Below are 21,077 nucleotides of genomic sequence, written 5' to 3'. Positions count from 1 at the left end.
AATGTTACACTTAAAACCCCACCAGAGGGGAGAACAATCCATAAATCTCCATTAACTTTGTATTGAATGATAAACCTCTTTGACAACTCTGTTAGCAAACAACATAAAAGTGTCTAAAAGTGAAATGTACCCTTTAAAATCTCACAAACTGAAAAACTTTTTAGTTTTAACAGGACAAAAGTGGCTATAGACGTCAGCAGTTACAATGGGGGAAACAAACCTGAAACTCAGTATATTTTATTTTATAATTTACATTTGTACTGCATTTTATCGCTATCTACATTTCAGTTTCAGTTTAGTTCAAGTACTTGACACTATGTAACTTGTGTTGTAGTGGAATGTGGATAATTCAGAAAGCCTTAGCTTGCTAACATATAGCTAACATTAATTTGCTAACAGCTAACTTGTCCTTTCTGGTAGACAGAGTGCTAAAATAATTGATAAGTAACACACACACACACACACACACACACACACACACACACACACACACACACACACACACAGAGTGTATTAAGATTGAGACACTCCTATTAAACATAATCATTTAGGAATTTGGGATAAACCTCTATACAAACATTGGGACTTATTTTGTCAAATAGATTCCCATATCCAGTTTGAAACGGAAAAATTGGAACATTGTGTCACATAAGAGAGCGGTACAGAGCACAGACAAGTACACCAATTAAAATGACAGACCCCATTCTGCCAGATGAGGTTTAAAATACTAAGTAAGTACTTATACACATTTAATGAACTGCAGCCTTCTAATCTTGAGCCTGCCAAAGGAACATCAACAGGCCAGGACAAAGAGAAATAATGGGGCACAACGAGAATTTTAATTGTGGTGTGAGAAGAATCTGTGGAAAACTGGACCTCTGTCTCGTGAGCAAGTAGCCCTAGCTAACATTACCTACACTACGGCGATCTGCTGCCGCTAGTGGAGGCAGATTCTGCTGACAGCAGACCCGAGGATGTAGTTTGAGAACTGACAGGGCCGCCTCAATGCATAATTACAAATTATCCTCATTTTGATATTCCAAGCTGAACTTCATCATATTTGGAGGAAAATTATTCATCCAAAAATAACCACTTCACAAAACAATTTTTCATCACAGAAGCAGTAGTTATCTCTTCAACTTTCCAGTTCCCTCACTGTATTTCTGTTAAATTATTACATGCATCAAACATGCAGATATTTCCTCATTTTTTTTAATTAACTTTCTAAACCCTTTCTGAAGTGTTCAAGTGGAAATACAAAAAACAATCACTGTAAATAAAATAGTGTTTATTCCATAGAAAAAATACCTCATCCAATGCATACAGTAAGAAAGGAAAAGTGAATGTTACAAAGGCTTATAATGTCATGAAAAGAATATTGTTGAATTTAATCATTGTATCCTTTAATGACCTTTCTATATGCATGCACTTTCAATTTTAAAACACCTTCTGGATGACTCATTTCTTAAGAGATCTTTAATAACATAAAGTTTCTTCATATTTAGCTCCATTATGCCGAATGCAATGCAGGAGTGCAGTTCAGGCCGAGCTTGTCATCAAAACAAAGTGTCGTGCTCTCATCAGAAGCAGCTTGTAGCCTTTCATCTCAGAAACTGTCAAAAGTAATCAAACATAACACTAAAACCTCGACACTGATCTGTGCATTGATATAACAAAACCAATGTGTACAGTGTTGACAGTAGGTGTCTTAGTACATGTGGTATAATTCGGCATCCATCTCTCAGAACCAGAACTCAGAGACGAAGACGTGGACGTTGATGATGTTCTGGCCAGAGTCGCCCTGAGTTGTCAGGTTGCGCATGGACAGCTTCAGTACTGTGGTCATTGGACCAATCACAGACTTCACCTGGCGAACAACACCTGAAGGAAAAAGAGGACAACATCAGTGACAATGAGTACCATAAATAGACTGCGGTACAATACATGTACTATTAACCACCTGTGACATGTCATGACATATTTCTTGTATTTGTCGGGTTTGTGCTGTAGTTATGAACTAATTATGAACTTGTCTTTGGTTCAACCTGGTCTCACAGGAATCCGTGAAATAGCCACGGATTCGCTTAACTCAAAATCCGTGGAATAGCCACAGGATATGATTCCGTGGCTATTCCACGGATTTTGAGTTAAGCGAATCCGTAATAGTATAACATACAAAGTGATTATGTACATTCACTGAGTGAATATTTAGAAAATAAAACATATATTTCTCGCTAGAAATGTGATCAAAATCCATTTTTATGCAGAAACTAAGTCAAAATATTGATTTTTTTCACTAAAAATGAAAGAACTGTCCGCCATGTTTTTTGTTCTGACCGCCGGGACCTTGAAAGTCACGTGACTTGGAACAAACCAATAGGAAAAAAACATTAACTTGCATTGTAGCGAAATCCGTGTCAGTTTCACGGAAATTTGAGTGATTCCGAGGCTATTCCACGGATTTTGAGTTAAGCGAATCCGTGGCTATTTCACGGATTCCTGTGAGACCAGGTTCCTTTGGTTGGTTTCACTGTAATCAATATACTTTTGTCAGTTTTTTCAGAAACCTACTGGGTGATTACATGGGACCAAGTCATTGTTTTACAAGACACAAGGAAGTCTTGACTCTTTGTACTCAAGTCCCAAATCAAGACAGGCAAGTCCTAAACTTTAAATTTGAAGTCCCAAGCAAATCATAACATGATTAATAATGCCAGTCATTTATTAAAGCAAGCTTAAACAAGTGTGACTGAGCCACGAAGCTCAAAACTGAGTGAAGTCATTGGCATTAAAGTCCAAGTCAAGTTGAAAGTATTTTTTTAATTTTTGTCGAGTCTAAAGTCATCAGATTTGTGACTCAAGTCCAAGTCATGACACTTGAGTCAAAAGCATTTGATTAAAAGCAAAGATAAGATTGTTTTTGTGTTTGTTCATTTTGAGTAGATGTGTTTATGTGTTATTTATGTATTGCTGTTAGATTTAAAGGATCAGCCCTAAAAATGTTTTCTCACTTACCCCCTGATGGTATCTAGCAAAGCAGATAGTTTTGGTTTTAAGTGCTGAGGTTTAGAATTTAATTCTGCTGCCATCCCAACACAATAGAGAATTATGGAATTTTGTTTGTGATGCTCAGCTCAATGAAAAATGACCTTCCGTCTTTCAACAGCAAAGTATCGTCTCAAAAACACTGTCCCCATCACAGGCTGTCTAAACCAGATGCGTTTTAGATTTAAAGTTATATATATTTTAATTTGATTCAATACAGCTGTCTATGCTGGATGTGTTCTTGCTTTGCGGCTATTCTTAGGCTTCAAAACTATTTTCTTGATTCCATCTTGATCAAATCTACAGACGTAATAGTCGTTAGTTTTCACAGAGACTTTTTCTTTGGTGTTGTTGTCAGTACTCATTGGAACTATTTCCTAGCAGTCGATCTCTTGAGGTTGATGATTGAGCAAATGATTTGCCCATATTACTCCCTACTGTACTACTGATAAATTTAAAGGCACATTCAAATGAAGTGTGGAGTTATCACGCTGGACCGTCCCTGACAGTCTGAACTGTATTCCCCCCGCCCACCTTGCACCCTCTCCATGGACAACAGACACCCTCTATCATGGTAAAACAGATGGGAGAATAAACATACTGCAACAGAGCATTACTGAATGCCCGTGGAATTCATCGGGTGCTCTTTTTTAAGTGAACATGCGATTACACGGAGAAAAAAATGCCTGTGTTTATACAGGCTGTCAGCAGGCCTTTTCTCTGCAGAGGGCTGGTGACATTTCAGCTCTGGCCTGTTTGAACAGCCATCGCCAGAGTGCAGTCAGGCAGCACAATCACCACACTGTCCTCCTATCACACCTTCAACCGTCCTCTGTCTTTTTCTCATTTCCTCTCCAAGTGAGTCAGTGAAGTGTTCAAGCTTTTAGTATGATGACTCATGAGTTTAACGGATCAAAATGACGACGGATCGCTGCCTTGATCGGTCTGAATTATGAGGCCCCTCTCTGTGGTGCTCGTAATAAAGCAGTAAAACCCATTTGGTCGTCGTTCACCACAGGGCAGATGATGATCCATTATGCGCCATCCGCTGCGTCCTTTGGGACACTGGCATTGTGTGATGGCAGATTCCCCCCCACCCACTCATTCTCCTCCTTCTCTTCCTCCCCTCTCTACCCTTCCCGAGGGGGCCTGGTGTTTGTGGCACCATCACTGTGGCCCACAAGGGTAAATGAGTCCCATGTGTTTGATGGAGGGGAGCAGTCACAGTCACGCGATACAGCCATGGAGGCATTCCTCCAGGAATCCATCTTTAACTCTGGGAGGGGCAAGCAATGGGAGCTTGAACTGCTGTCTCTCTCTCTCTGTCACTTTATTTTGCTCTTTCGTCCCTCTCCGAGTCGGATCTGTGGGCACACAAGAGATTCCAGCAGATTCCGGCGATAAGCACTTGGAGGAGTGCAGAATGGGGCCCACTTCGACCAGGGTTGCCCCCTTGTTTTGGTGTTTTGGGACTCTGTTGCGTAGTGACACTAGACGGAGAGGAGCGGGACTAGGATTTTATTGTTTCCAAAGCGTCAGCGCCATCAGAAAGAGCTAACCTTTGCTTAAACCTAACAACAGCCGCAACATTAAGAGAATAACTGACATGGAAAAAGAGATTAAATTTTGAGTCTGAAAATGATTTTCAGTAAGCCAATCGAGATGGCAAGCCACTCTGAGTTGACCAAAGAAAACTCAAAGTGAGTTCAGGGGGTTCATGATTTGTCCGTGTTCTTAAATAAAACCAAATCGGTTCAAAAGCTTTAGTGGTGGGTTGAGGAAGCACGTAATGAAGATGAGTAAGATATTATGGGCACAATATGGACCGCCACAAAAACACATGGGATTCAGTACACATTAAGGCTTATTTTTTTATTGCTGAAAGTGTGTCCTGTATCTAATGAGGGCTTAACACTCTATAAACAGGGTAAACTGTGGGTTAGTTTTCCACTGAAAATCCTAAAAGAAAAATCTATCAAAAGAAGCTAAACAATCTCACCGCATGAAATAATAACGGAAACAAAGACACATATCGCATCTAAAGTGAAAATTTATTTAGGACATCTAAATAGTGCAATATGTGGAATGTGTTTGTTTGTTTCTTAAATTTGTTTGTGGTCTAATTAGCACTTTCAGTGGGTAAAACTGTGTTTTTAGTAACAGAAATCCTGGGACAGTGCCCAATAGCTCCTCCAAATCCCCAAAGTTCCTCCAAGCTTAAAGTTGACATTTTGGAACTTAACAAAAAAACTTTTTGGTTTTAGAATCTGGGATTCTATCGGGCGTGCTAACAAACCAAGGAAACATGTAAGGTGTATCACGGTCACTGTAGTGATTTGTGGCAGTGTAAGAAACACCTCAAATGTCGAAACATGTTACATACAACTTCCAGTCTTTATTTATGTTATTTTTTGCAAAGCCTTGAGGGCGAGAAAAAGGTAATTATGTTATTACAATGTGGGCCCATTTCTGCACAAAGGAGCTTGATGACTTGATGTTTCCGTAAGCTTCCCATCAAAAGCGCGGTGGTATCATCAATGAGGGGAAAACATCAGCTGACAGCTGGGCCTCAACATACTCACAGTGAACCTGAGGTGAAACCGCATACTCATCTTTAACATTTCATCCAGCCTGTGAGGCAAAATGCCAGCAGCCACAAAACAGGTTGACTTTGATTGGCTACCATACCACCTGAGATTCATATAAATAAACACAGGGAAGTTTTCCAAATCCTCCAGCTGACAATTTACCCTGTGACTGGGTTGCAAGGTCATGTAATCTGAGGCCCAAAGTTCCCGAGCAGGAGAACGAGTTGTAGCGCTGGAAAGGTCTGTGGTGTCTTTCCATCTCACTGAGGTATCTGCCACAGGGTGCAAAGGTGGCCGCGCTGGCTTGAACAGCCACCATCAAACAAACAGCTGTACAATCCGTCCGCTCTCCAAAACATTCCACCACACCATAAAGTAGCCCCTTAAGTAGAAAATAGCCTTAAATAAATGAATGCTAGTAGCAGAGACACTGCCACAAAACAAAGTGAAGCAAATGCCAGGAGGCATTTGTCATCCTTCATGGCCACGAGCGCTGCAATATTGAAGGGTTACATGTAAACAGTACAATTTCTGGGTTTTCTGGTTTCTACAACTCAGCGAGGAAGTGTATGACAAAATCCAAAATGAACGGGTTTAACACCAGAGACAAATGAAAAATATGCATTGGCCTCACCACAGTATTGTATAATGACACACTGGTTGTGGCGCTATGCATGCTCACTGCAGTGAAACCGTTGGAGAGCATCCAGGTGGTGTACTAAGTTCCAGTATGCAAAGAGGGTACTGGAGGGCATTCTTCAGCATCATTATGGCTATAACGGAGATATGTTTTGTATCAACCATATCGCTGAGGTACAGCTGCTGGCACAAATATAAACACAGCAAACAGTGGTTTCTTATTCAGTGATTCTTTTTATACTGCCTGAAAGTTTTTCTCCAAAAAGTCCATAAAAGCTAGGAGGCATGCCAATTACATTGCTAACTAGCTCCCTTGTTACCCTATTAGCGAAGCCACCAATTTCAGTTTTGATAACCCGTCAGCATGGCTGAAATATAATCCATTTAAATTGCCAACATAACCCACTGTACAAAGGCTGAGTGCACTGTAGCCCCCTTGGGTACCTGATCTTGTGTTTATGGCCTGGTCAATGGTCACTGGTTCAAAATGTCCAGTCAGGTCAGGCCGTCCAAACATAACTCTGACCACTCCAAAGAGGGGGTGGGAGCCCGGCCGGCCCCTGCTCCGTAAGGCCAGCACATGTGGCTTGATATTTTAAGGTCAATTAACAGCGAGTCATACGTACAGATCTCTCAAATGGCCCATGGGTCATTGTTGGACAGTGTCGCAAGCTGGTTAGTGACATCATCGAAAAGCAGCCGTAGGGAATTGGTTGGTTCTTTTCTTGGACTTTTCTTTTTTAGCAGTTGTGGGTCTGAGCAGCTGAGATGACATAACATGCACCATTATCTTTACCACAACCTTTGCACTATATTACAATTGACCTTTCAAAGCTAAGACCCATAACTAAGGAGTAAAATATAGACTTGACACTGTAGACTAAATGGAGAGGATATAAAACCAGCTTTGTTTGTATTTTAAATCAGGGTTTTATTTTATATTTTCCACTTATATTATAAATTGAATAAAGTATACAGCATCTTGATAAGCTGTTTAAGTACTTTGCTATCTATTCTGACATGTTACCACATTCATTTTGTATACTGAGCTATTACCTAAACAGAGCTACATTTTCTTAAAATTACAGCGCCAGACAGCAAAGAGTTATGACGAGTATAAATTAAATAGATCACCAAACCGAGGGAGATAAGTGTATCTGATGAATTATTGAGACAGGTTTATTGCATATAATATGGTCTGTATGTGTACATATCTGTGTCTTTTTGAGCATGACATATCTGCATCACTATCTCTTCATCAGTACATTGGTGGAGGAGGACCACCCGGGGGGAGCGTTGTGGGGTTGTTGGGTGGAGAAGACCCTGTTTTGATTAGCTGTACTAATCTCTTGTGGGGCAGACATGGATTCCTTATGGGCTTGGCGCTCTCTAGTGGGCCCGCTGCTGCCATGTCATGATTCATCCAAATGACAGCCGCTCAAACGGAGCAAGTTGTCTGCTTATCTCCGCTTGCTGTCCTCAGCTCCTCACCAGCACAGCCACAAGCCAGAGCCACAACTCCACTGGCTCTGAATGTCTCACACAGTAGGCTCACATTCCACCAGCCACTGTGGACGGCCGCACTGACGACCATGACTACCTGCATAGAGACAAACTGTCCACTTCCTCTTCCATTCATCTTACGGGCTGCCTCACTGGCTGCCAGCTGCCAGTGGCAATGCAAACGGTATTTATTCTCTGCACAGGATACAAACCGCAAAGGCATATTTCCACCTGCATTTCAAAAACGACTGGAATTTAGCTGCGGCATCTTAGACTTACAGTTTCTCCACAGGATGGGTATGATTCATGAAGAGAAAGAACGGTATTATCTGTTGCTGTCCAGTAAGATAAACATAAATCAGTTCTTCCTGCTGTGAAGAATTAGACTAGCAGTGATTCATGGTACAATAAAATCCTTCCATGACAAATAATTACTCATGAAGAGGAGTCATTTGGACACATTCAAGGAATGGCTAAACATGTGATGACTGTTTGATTCCACAGTTGGCTACTGATTGTAATGTACACTTGATTTACACGCATTGATACCAGTCAACCAGCTGGCCGATTCAAGTAAAATCACAAGTCATATAGTTGTGTAAATATTGAGGTATAGTTATTGATTTCCTTTTGTTAACTTCATACTTTGTATGGTGAAGAGTTGTCACATCTTTTCCCCACCATAAAAGAATCAGAAGTAGGCACCTTGAAGTCATCCATTCATTTGTGGACTACCATTTTTAGTTTGGCTTCTTGGCCGTCGCCATCTTGGTTTTTTTTGGAGCCAGAAGTGACCAAGAGGAGGGATCTGCCTGAGGACACTTTGCACACCTTTAATACTGACAACCTTACTGCAACTGGCTCCTGAATTCGCTGTGAGAACCTGCTACAAACAAAGTTAGCTTTTATAATTTGTGATAAATGAAAAACCAAGTTCAAGGCCTCAGATGTACACAACGCCATGGGTACACATTGCTTCCCCTCTATCCTCATATGACCTCCTTTATTGTCCATTTTACACTAAATGGGACCATAAATCATAAACTGAACATCATGCTGTATTGAAGAAGACTTGAAACTGGTGATTGAGATAATTAGAATTATGTATTTTATGGTAATAAATCAAGTAAGAGTTAGACTTCTATACAGTTTGACTTGTTTTTGCAGCCAGTCAAGACCAGGAGAAGGAATGCAGGTTTAAGGCCATTGGCTTGAGAGACTGTGCCCACATTTTTTACAGTCCATGTTGCCCCCATAAACATTATAACTACAACTCAAGAAAAGCTGAAAGTATTCTTGCACACTCAGCCTAAAGAAACACTAGCCTGTGTGTGACACCCTCAGTGGGAGTGGTCAAAGAAAATATTGATCCCCACTATGATGTATGTCACCGAGAGATAATAAAACAGGGGAACCACCAGCAGTTTATCAGAGATAGGAGACTCAGCCCATGCTTCCAGCAGAGACCACAGAGCCAGTGTTTTCAAAGGGAGGACCATCCACCTGCTGACTGCCAAAATCAATCATCCCATTATCAGCCCTATTCAAACAACCTGTCCCTAATCAAAAGTGGATGACAGCGTTAACATGAGTAATGCATTCCTCCGCTGTTTCTGTTTCCAAATATGTGTATGATGTGTCACAAATGTTGTTAGTGTTGTAGGGATGATATATCTCACTCCTGCTGTGTGTCTGCATACCTGCAGGGATTTTGTGTGGTCGCCGCTGTGCTACTGTGGTCGTCATGGGAATCTGTAAGTGTCTGATTGGTTCTGATCATGTTTTCCAAGTGCTGAGCGCCTGTTGTGTTTGCACAGATGCATAAGGCTGTCAGGGTTGTCTTCCAGATGTGACAGTGCTGGGAAAGCCAGTGATGGATGACCAGGAACTAGGAAAGAGTGGTGCAATTCGAACACAATTTGGTGTACTGTCAGCCTCTATGTGTGTGTGTGGTTGTGTGTTTCCACATATGTCTATGCAAACACTCCATGCTTGTGTGTGCAATGAGCTGCTTTTAGAAGAGAGTAAGTGAGCATAACGGAAAAGAGCGTCAGCCAATCAAACATTTCGAGAATCCCATTTTCAAGTAAGCAATGGATTCTGAGGATTCCTAATTGCCTCTTTTGTCCCTTTCAAAAACACTAGAAAGAGCCAAAAATAATGGCCAAAGTTAGTTTGAGTTCACGCACTTGTTCATTAGTGGAGCCTCAATGTCTGCTACTCTTCACATCCCACCAAGCTGTAATACCACTGTTGGAGACACTAGAGATACTGGAAACTAAGCTTCCTTAAGTGACACGTCAGCGAGCCTCATACAATGGTTACGCAACAGCAGCATCTGTGGGCCAAAGCACCAGCAGCACAACCCACTAAATAAAACCAAGAGGGCCTTCATCGCACCGTGGACGCCACACTTCACGGCGAGCAGTCAGTGACCAAAGGCCCCAGTGCACAGGGCCTCAATTTGGATATGTGATGGGCAACTGGTGCTAACATGCAAGAGCTGCATCCAATAAGCATCCAATGGGTTTGGGAGAGAAGTGGCTCCTCACAAACAGGCCTTTCATGTGGTCGTCAGTTTAAGTGCTCTAATGCTCGGCGAGACACTGAGGCCTAGCGTGGGGAAGTGGAACAATACATTTAACCACATGAAGCAAAGCGCCCAGGATTACTTCTGCACATATTTTCTCTCTCTCTCTTTCCTCTTTCATTGAATCACAGTCTCTCACTTTGTCTTTTCTCTCTCTGCAATTTCATTCTCCCTCCCTCCCATTGCACACACACACACACACACACACACACACACATACATACTTGCCCTTGCAAATGAACACCACTATAAACAGGGAATTTCTCCTAAATCCTCTTTACACACACGCACACAGACACACACAGTAGACGATATATTACAAAATAAGGCTTATCGCTCATGCAGAATTACACCATTGTGCATTCCAACAAAAACATACTATTATAAGACAGTACATTACAATTATAACTCTTCAACAGAGATTTTTGTGAATTATTGCTGTTATAAACATTTTTCTCTCAAGTCAGATTTTGGTACTGTCCATAAGCACACATGTTTCTGCACAAGTGCACAAGAAAGGGACATGTGCACGCGCCCACAACCCAGCCTGAACCAGTGACAGTCATGCACTCTCTCCTCCTCCTCCCTCCCTGCTTTTCATTCTGTAAAGACAGATGTGCATACTGATGGGCCATTCCTTCATCCATCAGCGAGAGAAGAGGAAGGCGCTGTCCTTATGCAAAAAGCCAAAACAAAAACACCTAGACAGGCCCAACATTGTGTCATCATTGGGCTCACAGCACCCTCATCCTCCCGGAGCCAAGGCTCAGTTCAGCTCTCCCACAGGCGTGAGGCAACCTTGGGTCACCACCAGACTAAAAGATGGGAATGGCTTCTCCCCAAACACGTGTTGTTGTTACACACCAATGGAGATGGTATCTGCTGCTCCTACTTGAACTAGTGCAGGGCTCCTTTTTGCATGCTGGCAGTCGCTGAACAGGTAGTTACAATGAACTGCCTGTCAACTGCAATCACTCGTGCATACCAGCATGTGAACACACAAGTGTAGATTTATGCACTCTATTCCTGTACATTCAGACCGCCGGAGCTTATTGTGGAAAGTAATGATCTTCTTTGGATAAGCATAGCCGTAGATAAGTGAATTAAACGGTACTTTGTTTAACCACAAGACTGTGGAAATCGATGCCAAATATTTGGTGAGACAGAAACAGGCCTTCGTCTGTTTCAAAGAGCCACTCAGAGGACAACTCTCAAAAGACACAGACATAAGACAGCCCCCATGAAGATGATGACAGCTACATGATGCCACAACACTGCAAAGACCATAACGGGCTGTGTCAGATGTACTTATGTCAGAGCATCCAGACACTCCTTATGGGAGTTTTTTTGTGCTTTTTGTCCTTTCTAAACGTGCACATGTGAAATAGATTTGTAAAAAAAAAAGAAAAAACAACAACACATATATTCATATATTCAAAATAAGATATTAGCTAAGAAAAAATGCCCCCTTTGTCAAAAAGTAAATGCAATTTCCAGTCCGGAGACTGTCGGCTGCATGTAAAAGCTGCTATTGTCAAATGTTGCACTAGTTTGGTTCATTCAGACTTCAAAACACACAAAGCAAAGTATAATCCTTGTACTCACCCACATACATTCCATTCTCTACCCTCTTGATGATGTCGAAGGCGTTATCCACGTTGCCCTCCAGAATGTCAAACTTGACGTCGTAACTGCCTAAGTGATAGGACCCGTAAGCCGGCACCGTGGTTCTCAGGAAAACAATCTCTGTTGGAAGATAACAATTAGACACAGAAAGCTTTTGGAGCCTAAACCCTCATAATCACACTGGGATTGCACCGCCAATCCAGTGCCAACTCTTGCCTCTTGCTTTCCTTTTTTTTTTCTTTCCGAGAGAAGACAATAAAATGGGAGATGGAAAGGTCTGTGTTTATTGTACACTGAGAGGGTCACAGGAAGGTTGAGGCTTTTCAGTGCTGTTGTTCAGCTGAAGGGCCTCGAGTCCTTTACACCCCAACTCAGAGCTTATGAGAAATGACAAGAGCTTAACTCCCCGTGACGTTGAGCATGAGTGTGTCTGAAACATGCACTGCATGCCAGCCAATAGATGCTTGTCAGCTGTCACTGTCTGCGAGTGATTACCGTGGTTACTCATATCCAACCAGCATGGCACTTACTTTCTGGTGTGGGCCAGCCAAGCCCGGACTGCATGGAGAACATCATGGAATAACTAATTTGGAGGTCAGAAGTAGTCATATGGATTCTGACAACTGCAGGGAAATGCATTTAATGGGAGCTCTGAGATTAAGGGAGATAAAGTAAAGCTAAAGAGGGGGGGGGGGGGGGGGGGGGGGAGCTGAGGACCACATTGACACTAAAAAACCACAAGTTATGATGCTGTCTTCAAATTCGTTGTTTCCAAAGATTTTTACTGGATCATCTGTCACAAAATAAAACCTCAAATATGAGTCTGTCAATGGTATTAGAGCAGAGGGATACACAGAAGAACTTTGGGGAGCATAGATAATCAGTAATTTGTGAAGCACTGTGATAAAGCAACAGTTATACATTTGGGAAAATACACTTTTTTAAAAAAAATTAAAGATCAATACCACTCTCTCGAACTACTGTCATCAGATGGTTAGCTTCACAAAAGACTGGAAACAGGGAGAAATAACTACCCATCATCACTTCTAAAGCTCAATATTTCATGCAAATTATCGTTTGTACTCTTTGGTTTTTGTATCAACCACTTAAAGGAACAGTTCACCCCAAATTTGGCAACTACAATAGAAACAAAAAAGTTTGTACATGAAAAGCTCACATAAAGGTCTGTGGATTATCTTGAGTAATCCGGTCATAATTTCTGTACATTGCTGTGGAGTTTTTTAAAATGTGTTTCATTGCTTAAGCACCTCAAATGCTGTGCCATTTAGTTGTATTTTATTCGACAGAAGGCATCTCTACTGGCCGATATCTCCAACGCTCTGCAACTCAACAATCTAGAGTGATAGAATAGCACTACAATTAGACACTACAAAAGGACAAATGTGTATTTTTTATTTGGGGGTGAACTGTCCCTTTAACATGTTTAGTAGTGAGATTTAGAGCTGTTGGTACTGTTGATGGGTTGTATTACCTTTGGACAGAATCAGGAAAAATGTCAAACTATTATTTTAAGACATATTAATTTCCAAGAAAGGAACTTTGTGTTGGTGAAACATTAATGTATTTTGCCCATTTTTAACATTTTTTTCAGCATGTTTGCACATCTGGATTATTCCAACATTCCACTCATTAAAATGCACATTTAAAAGGACTTGTACCTACCCTCTGGCCTTGTGAACTCCCTGAAAGTGGGCAAGGAGATGAAGGTGTGGGACACTGAGTGCATGGGGTCCAGAACACAGGCGACGTCATTTGGCTGACAGGACTTTATACAGCGAATGGTGTCAGAGCGTACAAGCCTCTGCTGTCTAAAGGAGAGAACAAAACACACAAAAACAAAACACAAACACACACAAATGGCCTCTGACCTTTAGGTAATGTCTTTATAAAGACTTCAGAGTCAACCGCTTATGGTTTCTAAGGCTCACAATAACAGGGCATCCTTGGGAGCAGCCCACTGCGTAATCAAGAACTCAGTGGGACCACTCCAATGGCCGCTACACAAACAATATCTGAACAAGACAGCAGGGATACTGGAAATAGCAGTCAACATCAAAAACAATCAAATTCTATGTGGTTTGGAAGAATAATAAACCAACAATGGCCAAAGCTCATGCTGAAGCCAACCTTTGTAGCTTGTGGAGACTAGCGCTGCCATTGATGCTTTTCTGATGCACTATTTCAAGCTGTGTGGGAAATGAATTACTACACTCACACAGAATGATCCACAACCTGCTCAGGAAAATATTTGGATTTGCTGAGCATCCCCGGCTTCACATCAGATAATCTCTTGAGGAGGATTTATGGGGCAAGGGAGTGTTCTAAAAGACTCCTAAATTGTGAGCAACATGACGAGACAACTCCCCAGCCTCTCCTCAGGGCAGCTCTCATCCTATTATTTAGAGCTTTGTTTATTCCACAGACTAATCAGTGACAGGTCGGAGGGAATGGAGGGCCTCTGCTGGCTCCTAAGGCTAACGCCACCTGAAGTATCGCTATTCACTACCTGTCTGCTACATAAGACTTTGAGAGAAGTTTCTAAGGCACTAACAACCTCATAAATCAAGACTTTGTCTTTGAAATGATGAGAAACTCGTGATCACGAGAGAGAGCTATTGAAACAAAAAAAAAAAGCCTTGACTTTGACATCCAAGATGTTAAATTTAAGTTTGGTTTTCACAAAGGAGACATGTTAGTACACGGTTATATTGGGTTATGAAAACAGCCAAGTTGCCATGTATAAGTCCAGTTAATGTGCATGGCAGCAATATAGCCACATTGTGAGTCATGGGCCGTGGATCTCTGGCGCTCCTCAGGGGACCTATAGGCTGCAGCTCAAAGCACAGGCCCAGCTTAGGTTGCAGGGCTGCTTCCATGGAGAGCGAGGAGAGAAGCCCCTGACAAAAAGTCAAGCCACCACTGGGTAGGGGCTTGTAATTAGCAATTAGCGGGTGGGTCCAAGTTTTGCTTTGGCCCACGCCAAACCCACAAAATGTTCTCCTAGTTTATAATACCACCGCCTGAGCTGCAGAAAGACCCGAGCGGGGCTCTAGAGGACGAGGTGGAAGCTCTGTTGGTGTAGAGAGTAAATTTACGAGAAGATGATGACCCAGGGTGAACTGCCCCCTTACACACAGATTGGCACTTCAAAGCAGGGGCAGCAAGTGGAGCTAATTACAGCTCCATATGTGTGTTTTAATGCATGTATATGTCTGCACCGAAAATACCTAAATGTTCATTTTTATTTGTGCATATGCGCCTATGTGCATGCAAACATGCTTGTGTATATGGATGTGTGTTTATGTGTGCGCGTGCATGCACGAATGAACGTCTTCTTCATCTCCCCCATGCCTCACGTGGCCCAGCCCAGGAGAAAAACCCCAATACTTTCAGACCAGAAAGAAAAACAGACTTTTTGGATGAAAGTCTCTGGTCAAGCGTAGGGCCTTTTATTTTTTTGGTAATTATTATTTATAGTCGGCACATTGATAACGCCCCAACACAAACACTGCAGGGCATCATTCATTCTGTGCGCGGTGATGTTGCTGCACCACAAATTGTTCAGACCACCGGCCAGAGCCCAGAGCCCCATAACTCAATGTCAAAGGGGAGGAAAAAACCTTCTGTGCACCACTATGTTCTTATTTTAAGGATATCCCCACTAGGGACCAAGTGCATCCTTACTGGCCTGACAGCTCAGGACAGGAGGAACCTAGGACATCTGAATTTACAGTTATTATAAGCCACAGCCCTCGGGCAGCAGCCTCACAGCATGTCAAACTATTTATACTCTCTCCTGCTGGTGCACATTTCCCTCTCCTTTGCCACTGCATCCCATCGCGTGTCACTTACTCAGCCTTCATTTGGATTATCTGTCTGCTTTGGGGTTTACACCCGCAGTATGCAGTGGAAATCTGTGCATTTCACATTAAGCCTAAAATGTAATGGGAGCTAAAGAGATGTGCATGAAAATAACTGCCAAAGAAAGACGTATTTGCGGTGCAAGGTAACTGATGTTTGGGAAGTGGGTGTAACAATGCATTAAAGGGCCCAGTCTGGCTCATATTTTACTGGAATTCGGAGGTGTGGAATTACTTAATGGACTTAATAAATAATGTAATTTGACATATATGCACATGTAGTATATTACTAAAGGGTCTGACTTATAGATGGGAAATGTGACTTGTATGTCTCTGGGCTGATGCTGATCCGTTTATTTTTTACTGATTCAAGAAACTTTAAGGAGACATTAACAACTAATAATATTAACTAATAACATTATTACTAAAATATGTTATTTTCCAGTGTTCCTATACCTTGTGTATAGATAGTTCCTTCAACTTTAAATGTATGCTATTGTACAAGACATTTGCATGTATCAATGGATTTCCTCTTCACTAAAGCTGTTGAAATAAAAGTAATATAAAACTATGTGAGGAAGTCTTCATGCCTCCATCTGTGATTTGGCCTCAAATTCCAGCTGCTCCCTTTGCTGTATTTGATTAAACCCCACAATGCACCATTATCAAGAACTGGATTTGACTTGAACATGTGTTATTTCTATTTCAATTTTAATAGAAAACTGTTCATCCAACACATAAACCATAAAATACTGCAAAACGTCCGACTTTATCATGCAACCATCATCAAATTACACTCAGTTGTAGGCAGACTTTGGTCATTACCATTTTATGACTTACCCTGACCTAGAGCGCCACCTAGCGGCTATCACGATGCCTTACCTCCAAGAAGATACATTCAATTGGACCCAATTCATACGGCTGAATAATGATCCTTGACTCTAGTGTTAAAAAGTTGATTATGTAAAATGCTAAAGGACTAAAAAAAAACTGTGCTTCTTTCTTTTGATTTGGTGTCTCGTTTTTTTTTTTTTCATATCCACTCTTAAAAATGATGTGTCATCTTTAACATGCAGGCCGTAATTTGTTACAAAAAGGTGATATAAATTGTTAATTGATCACAAAAGGGGGATTAATGACCCTAAAAGCGCCAGAGTCACTGTGATTTGTAGTCATTTGTGTAAAGGAAGAGGCATTTACAATAAGAAACTGACATTTTAGGTAATAAACTTGAAAATACATTCACTTTCTTGTTGAGTTAGCCGCTTCCTCCTGTTTCCAATATAAATGCTAACCTAACTTAGCCAGTTGCTAACAGTAGATTCACTTAGCAAACAAATATTATGGTTGTATTCATTTTCTTATCTGGTCCCCAAAATATCAAAATATGTATGTAAGAATATAAGTGAAATTTGCTTTCTGGTTAAAGTCTAAATTGCTAAAAAATTTTATATTTATACAAGACAGGATATTGTTCTGATTGGAAGGGGTAAAGGGGTCATTAGGGGTCCAGGGCCCCCAAGCTGGTTCACCAGGCCATAAATCTGGCTGAAATCTGATCACATAAATCCATGATTGAAAGAAATATCAATGATCTTTGGTCATAAAGATGAATACTGGTCTTATAATAATCACTTATTGGAAATTGTATGATTTGTATTCATATTCACCTGGATGCATGTTCTGAAACACATATGTTACAATATCAACATACTGTATCATTCTATTTGGTAACACTTTCTATGAAGACTACATCTATAGTGTATAGTGCATTATGAGCGCATTCATAGTGAATTATAATGCTCATTATAATCAATCATAATGCATTATGACTGCACTCATAAACACATATAAAGCTTCATGATGCACTATATCAACAGTTATAAATATAGCTTATAATGACTTATAAATCCAAGTGTCTTTTGAGTGCTCTTGACTGGTTATAAACTACAGGCTGACTGATGAGGCTTATAATACATTACAACTACAACTATAGACGCATCTATAATGCAGTATAGCTAATGAAAATGTGTTACACTTTACTTAACGCCAACAATGAAACATCATGATTAGCTATACTGCATTATAGATGCGTCTATATGAACCTCACTTTACTTAAAGCATACATTGATCATTTATTTATACTTATGGCATCCTATGAGTCCTTATAACAATTGATTGTTGAGGTGTGTGTATAGAGGGGTATGAGTAGTTGTAATGTATTATAAGCCTCATCAGTCAGCCTGTAGTTTATAACCAGTCAAGAGCACTCATAAGACACTTGGATTTATAAGTCATTATAAGCTATATTTATAACTGTTGATATAGTGCATCATGAAGCTTTATATGTGTTTATGAGTGCAGTCATAATGCATTATGATTTATTATAATGAGCATTATAATTCACTATGAATGCGCTCATAATGCACTATAGATGTAGTCTTCATAGAAAGTGTTACCTTTTATTTTAATGATTCATTTGTATCTGTTTTCTCTTTGAGACAATGCATTTAAAGTGACACATCCTTTTTAAGAGTTTTGTGACTTGTGTAACGCTACGTGACTCCTGTGTTTATTCTAGTAGGGGGTTGTAAGGTACTCTGGGCTCCTCCTGGGTGACAAACACCAGTACTTTAGCCAGGTATGTGCTGAGCGTGCCGTAGCGACGCAGCCTCAGCTCCAGAGACAGTTCAAAGTCCTGCGGCTTGTTGATGAGCTTCGCCACCGACATCACGCCGCCACCGGGCACCAGCTCTGTCTTGTAGAAACCATCCTCGTTACCGTCGGCGATACCGATCTGGATGTCGTCGCCGGGCACGTTGTGGGAGGGGCCCATGCGGAAGATGTTGGTGAAGACGGGGATGTTGGTGGGGAAGGTGAGGTAGTAGTAGGTTATTCTCAGGGGCATGGCCAGGCACTCGACAGACTCATTGCAAAGCAAGCGTTCACATCGACTGCAAAGAGAGGAGGGTGGGGGGCGGGGCGAGACAGAACAAAACAGGCACAGAGAGAAGGAGAGAGAGAGACCAGGTGTAAATTTAATTTGCCGTGCATGGCATGCAGTGGAAGGTCTGCAGCATAATACATCACAGGCCGGTCATGGTGCCCTCTGTGGGATCATGCAAGAGGTTCTGTCACTGGTGCCTGCATAACAGGGTGCTCATACACAGCCTCTACTGCAGCTGAGCCAACCAGAAAATATCCATAATGCATTTCATCATTCTAACAGAACATGCTAAAGCCAAATCTTTTCTGAAGTCATTCCAGCATTGAGCATACTGGACATGCAGAGCCTTGACTTCTATATGAATAGTGGTTGGACATTATTTAACGTAGAGGTAGGATGACCAAGCAGATCTGACCATGAGGAACATTGTTCTGTGAGTGAGGTTTTTCTGTCAGTTTATTGCAATATTAATGTCTTTCTATTTAATCCTTTCTTTCTAATGTATTTCTATTTCTTTTCTATTTGTGCCCTGTTCAGCAACAATGTACACACAACGCAGATACTCACGTCTCTCCAACACGCCGGTAATTGTTTGGACACTCGAAGGAAAGGCATCTGAATCCTCCTTGTACATTAAAGCAGCTCTGATTCACTGTGCATGTGTGTGTTCCTGTCACGCATTCATCAATATCTGGGAGACAAAAGGTGAATTTTTTTTATTTATTTCGGAACATTTACCAAAATAATGTTCATCAAAAATCATGTGTAGGATAGCTTACCCTGGCAGCTGCGCCCATTGGGTGCCAAGGTGTAGCCACTGACAGGACAGGAACAGTGGAAGCTGCCCGGGGTGTTGTGACAGCGATAGGAGCAAATATGGCCTCCAGTGGGCAGGGCACACTCATCTATATCTAAAATGTGACAGAGGAAGATAAAAACAAGTCAAACCCGAGAGTAAATTAATGAACTGTATATTTAAACTGCTTATCATTGATGTGTTTCATCTATATGCAGTTTGTTATATTGTATGCTTAAACACTTTGCTATGTTATTAATATTATTACTATTATTATTATTATATATACTGTTGCTGCCATTACTATTATTACTATATACTGTAATATACTACTATTATTATTATACCGGCCTTATTTATTTATTTATTTATTTATTATTATTAGTATTATTATTATATATCATATTATTTTACTTATTATTACTTTATTTATATTTTTAATTTTATTTTTATATTGTTATCTATTATTATATATTATATTATATATATTATATACTGTACTATTATTATTATTATTATTATTATATCCCGTCTAGTCACTATAGCATTGTTGCCATCATATCATATCACCAGTTTAATTATTACCATCATCTGCCAACCATCCTACCAACTGATCTTTTTTAACTTCTTAAGTGTCCTTGTTCTTGTTCTATTCTGTGTTTTTTCTATTGTTGTTTTTATTTATGCTACCTCAGTATTTTATTCTATTGTATTTTATTGTACTTGAATACCGGACTGACAACCATCTGACAATCTATCTATCTATCTATCTATCTATCTATCTATCTATCTATCTATCTATCTATCTATCTATCTATCTATCTATCTATCTATCTATCTATCCATCCATCTATCCATCTATCCATCCATCCATCCATCCATCCATCCATCCATCCATCCATCCATCCATCCATCCATCTATCTATCTAAACAAAAGCCGACTTTTCATATCAAAACATGTAGATTCTAGCTCTGAAGTGACACCCAGAACTTACTGAATACAGGACAAATTACCTTTATCTTACTCTACCTTAAGTGCGTGTTGAAATGGTTCCATTTTACCTTCACAAGTCATGCCATCTATGTCACTGAGCTGATAGCCCCGGCGACAGTAACACTGGTAGGAGCCGTACACGTTGGCACACTCCTGACTGCATGGGTTGCTCTCACACTCGTTCAAATCTACGAAGAGAAAAGATGATTGCAGACCATTATAAACTGTGTTTTTCTTGTTTACTAACAAATACACCTCAGAGAGGTGGCAATATATGGGAAATACAACAGACTTTCAAAAAAGCGTATGATTGTAGGTGGACTTTTTTTTTTTTTGAAGGTGGCTATCAATTGCTAGTTTTACTAGTCTTTAGTAATAAATCTTGGACTGTGAAAGCAGCTGGGACATCGATGGAAATAAATCTGGGATTTAATAGTCCTGTCCCTGGTGAAGTTAGATGTGGTTTTT

General features: G+C 40.7%; 1 protein-coding gene across 1 annotated transcript in view; it reads right to left on the bottom strand.

Moving 5' to 3' along the window:
- Positions 1 to 1,373: 1,373 nt before the first annotated feature.
- The window catches only part of fbln1 (fibulin 1), a 33,528-nt gene continuing 13,824 nt past the window's right edge, over positions 1,374 to 21,077 (bottom strand). Inside the window, exons 12-17 of the mRNA XM_059335315.1 lie at positions 20,678 to 20,797; positions 19,599 to 19,730; positions 19,387 to 19,510; positions 13,675 to 13,820; positions 11,971 to 12,111; positions 1,374 to 1,881 (exon numbers count right to left, since the gene is read on the bottom strand). Coding sequence (XP_059191298.1) covers positions 1,742 to 1,881; positions 11,971 to 12,111; positions 13,675 to 13,820; positions 19,387 to 19,510; positions 19,599 to 19,730; positions 20,678 to 20,797 — 803 coding nt within the window. The 3' untranslated portion in view covers positions 1,374 to 1,741. The remainder of the gene's footprint in view (positions 1,882 to 11,970; positions 12,112 to 13,674; positions 13,821 to 19,386; positions 19,511 to 19,598; positions 19,731 to 20,677; positions 20,798 to 21,077) is intronic.

Source organism: Centropristis striata, chromosome 6 (genome assembly GCF_030273125.1).
Source record: "Centropristis striata isolate RG_2023a ecotype Rhode Island chromosome 6, C.striata_1.0, whole genome shotgun sequence".
Taxonomy (NCBI): domain Eukaryota; kingdom Metazoa; phylum Chordata; class Actinopteri; order Perciformes; family Serranidae; genus Centropristis; species Centropristis striata.
This window is presented reverse-complemented; position numbering and strand designations above follow the sequence as displayed.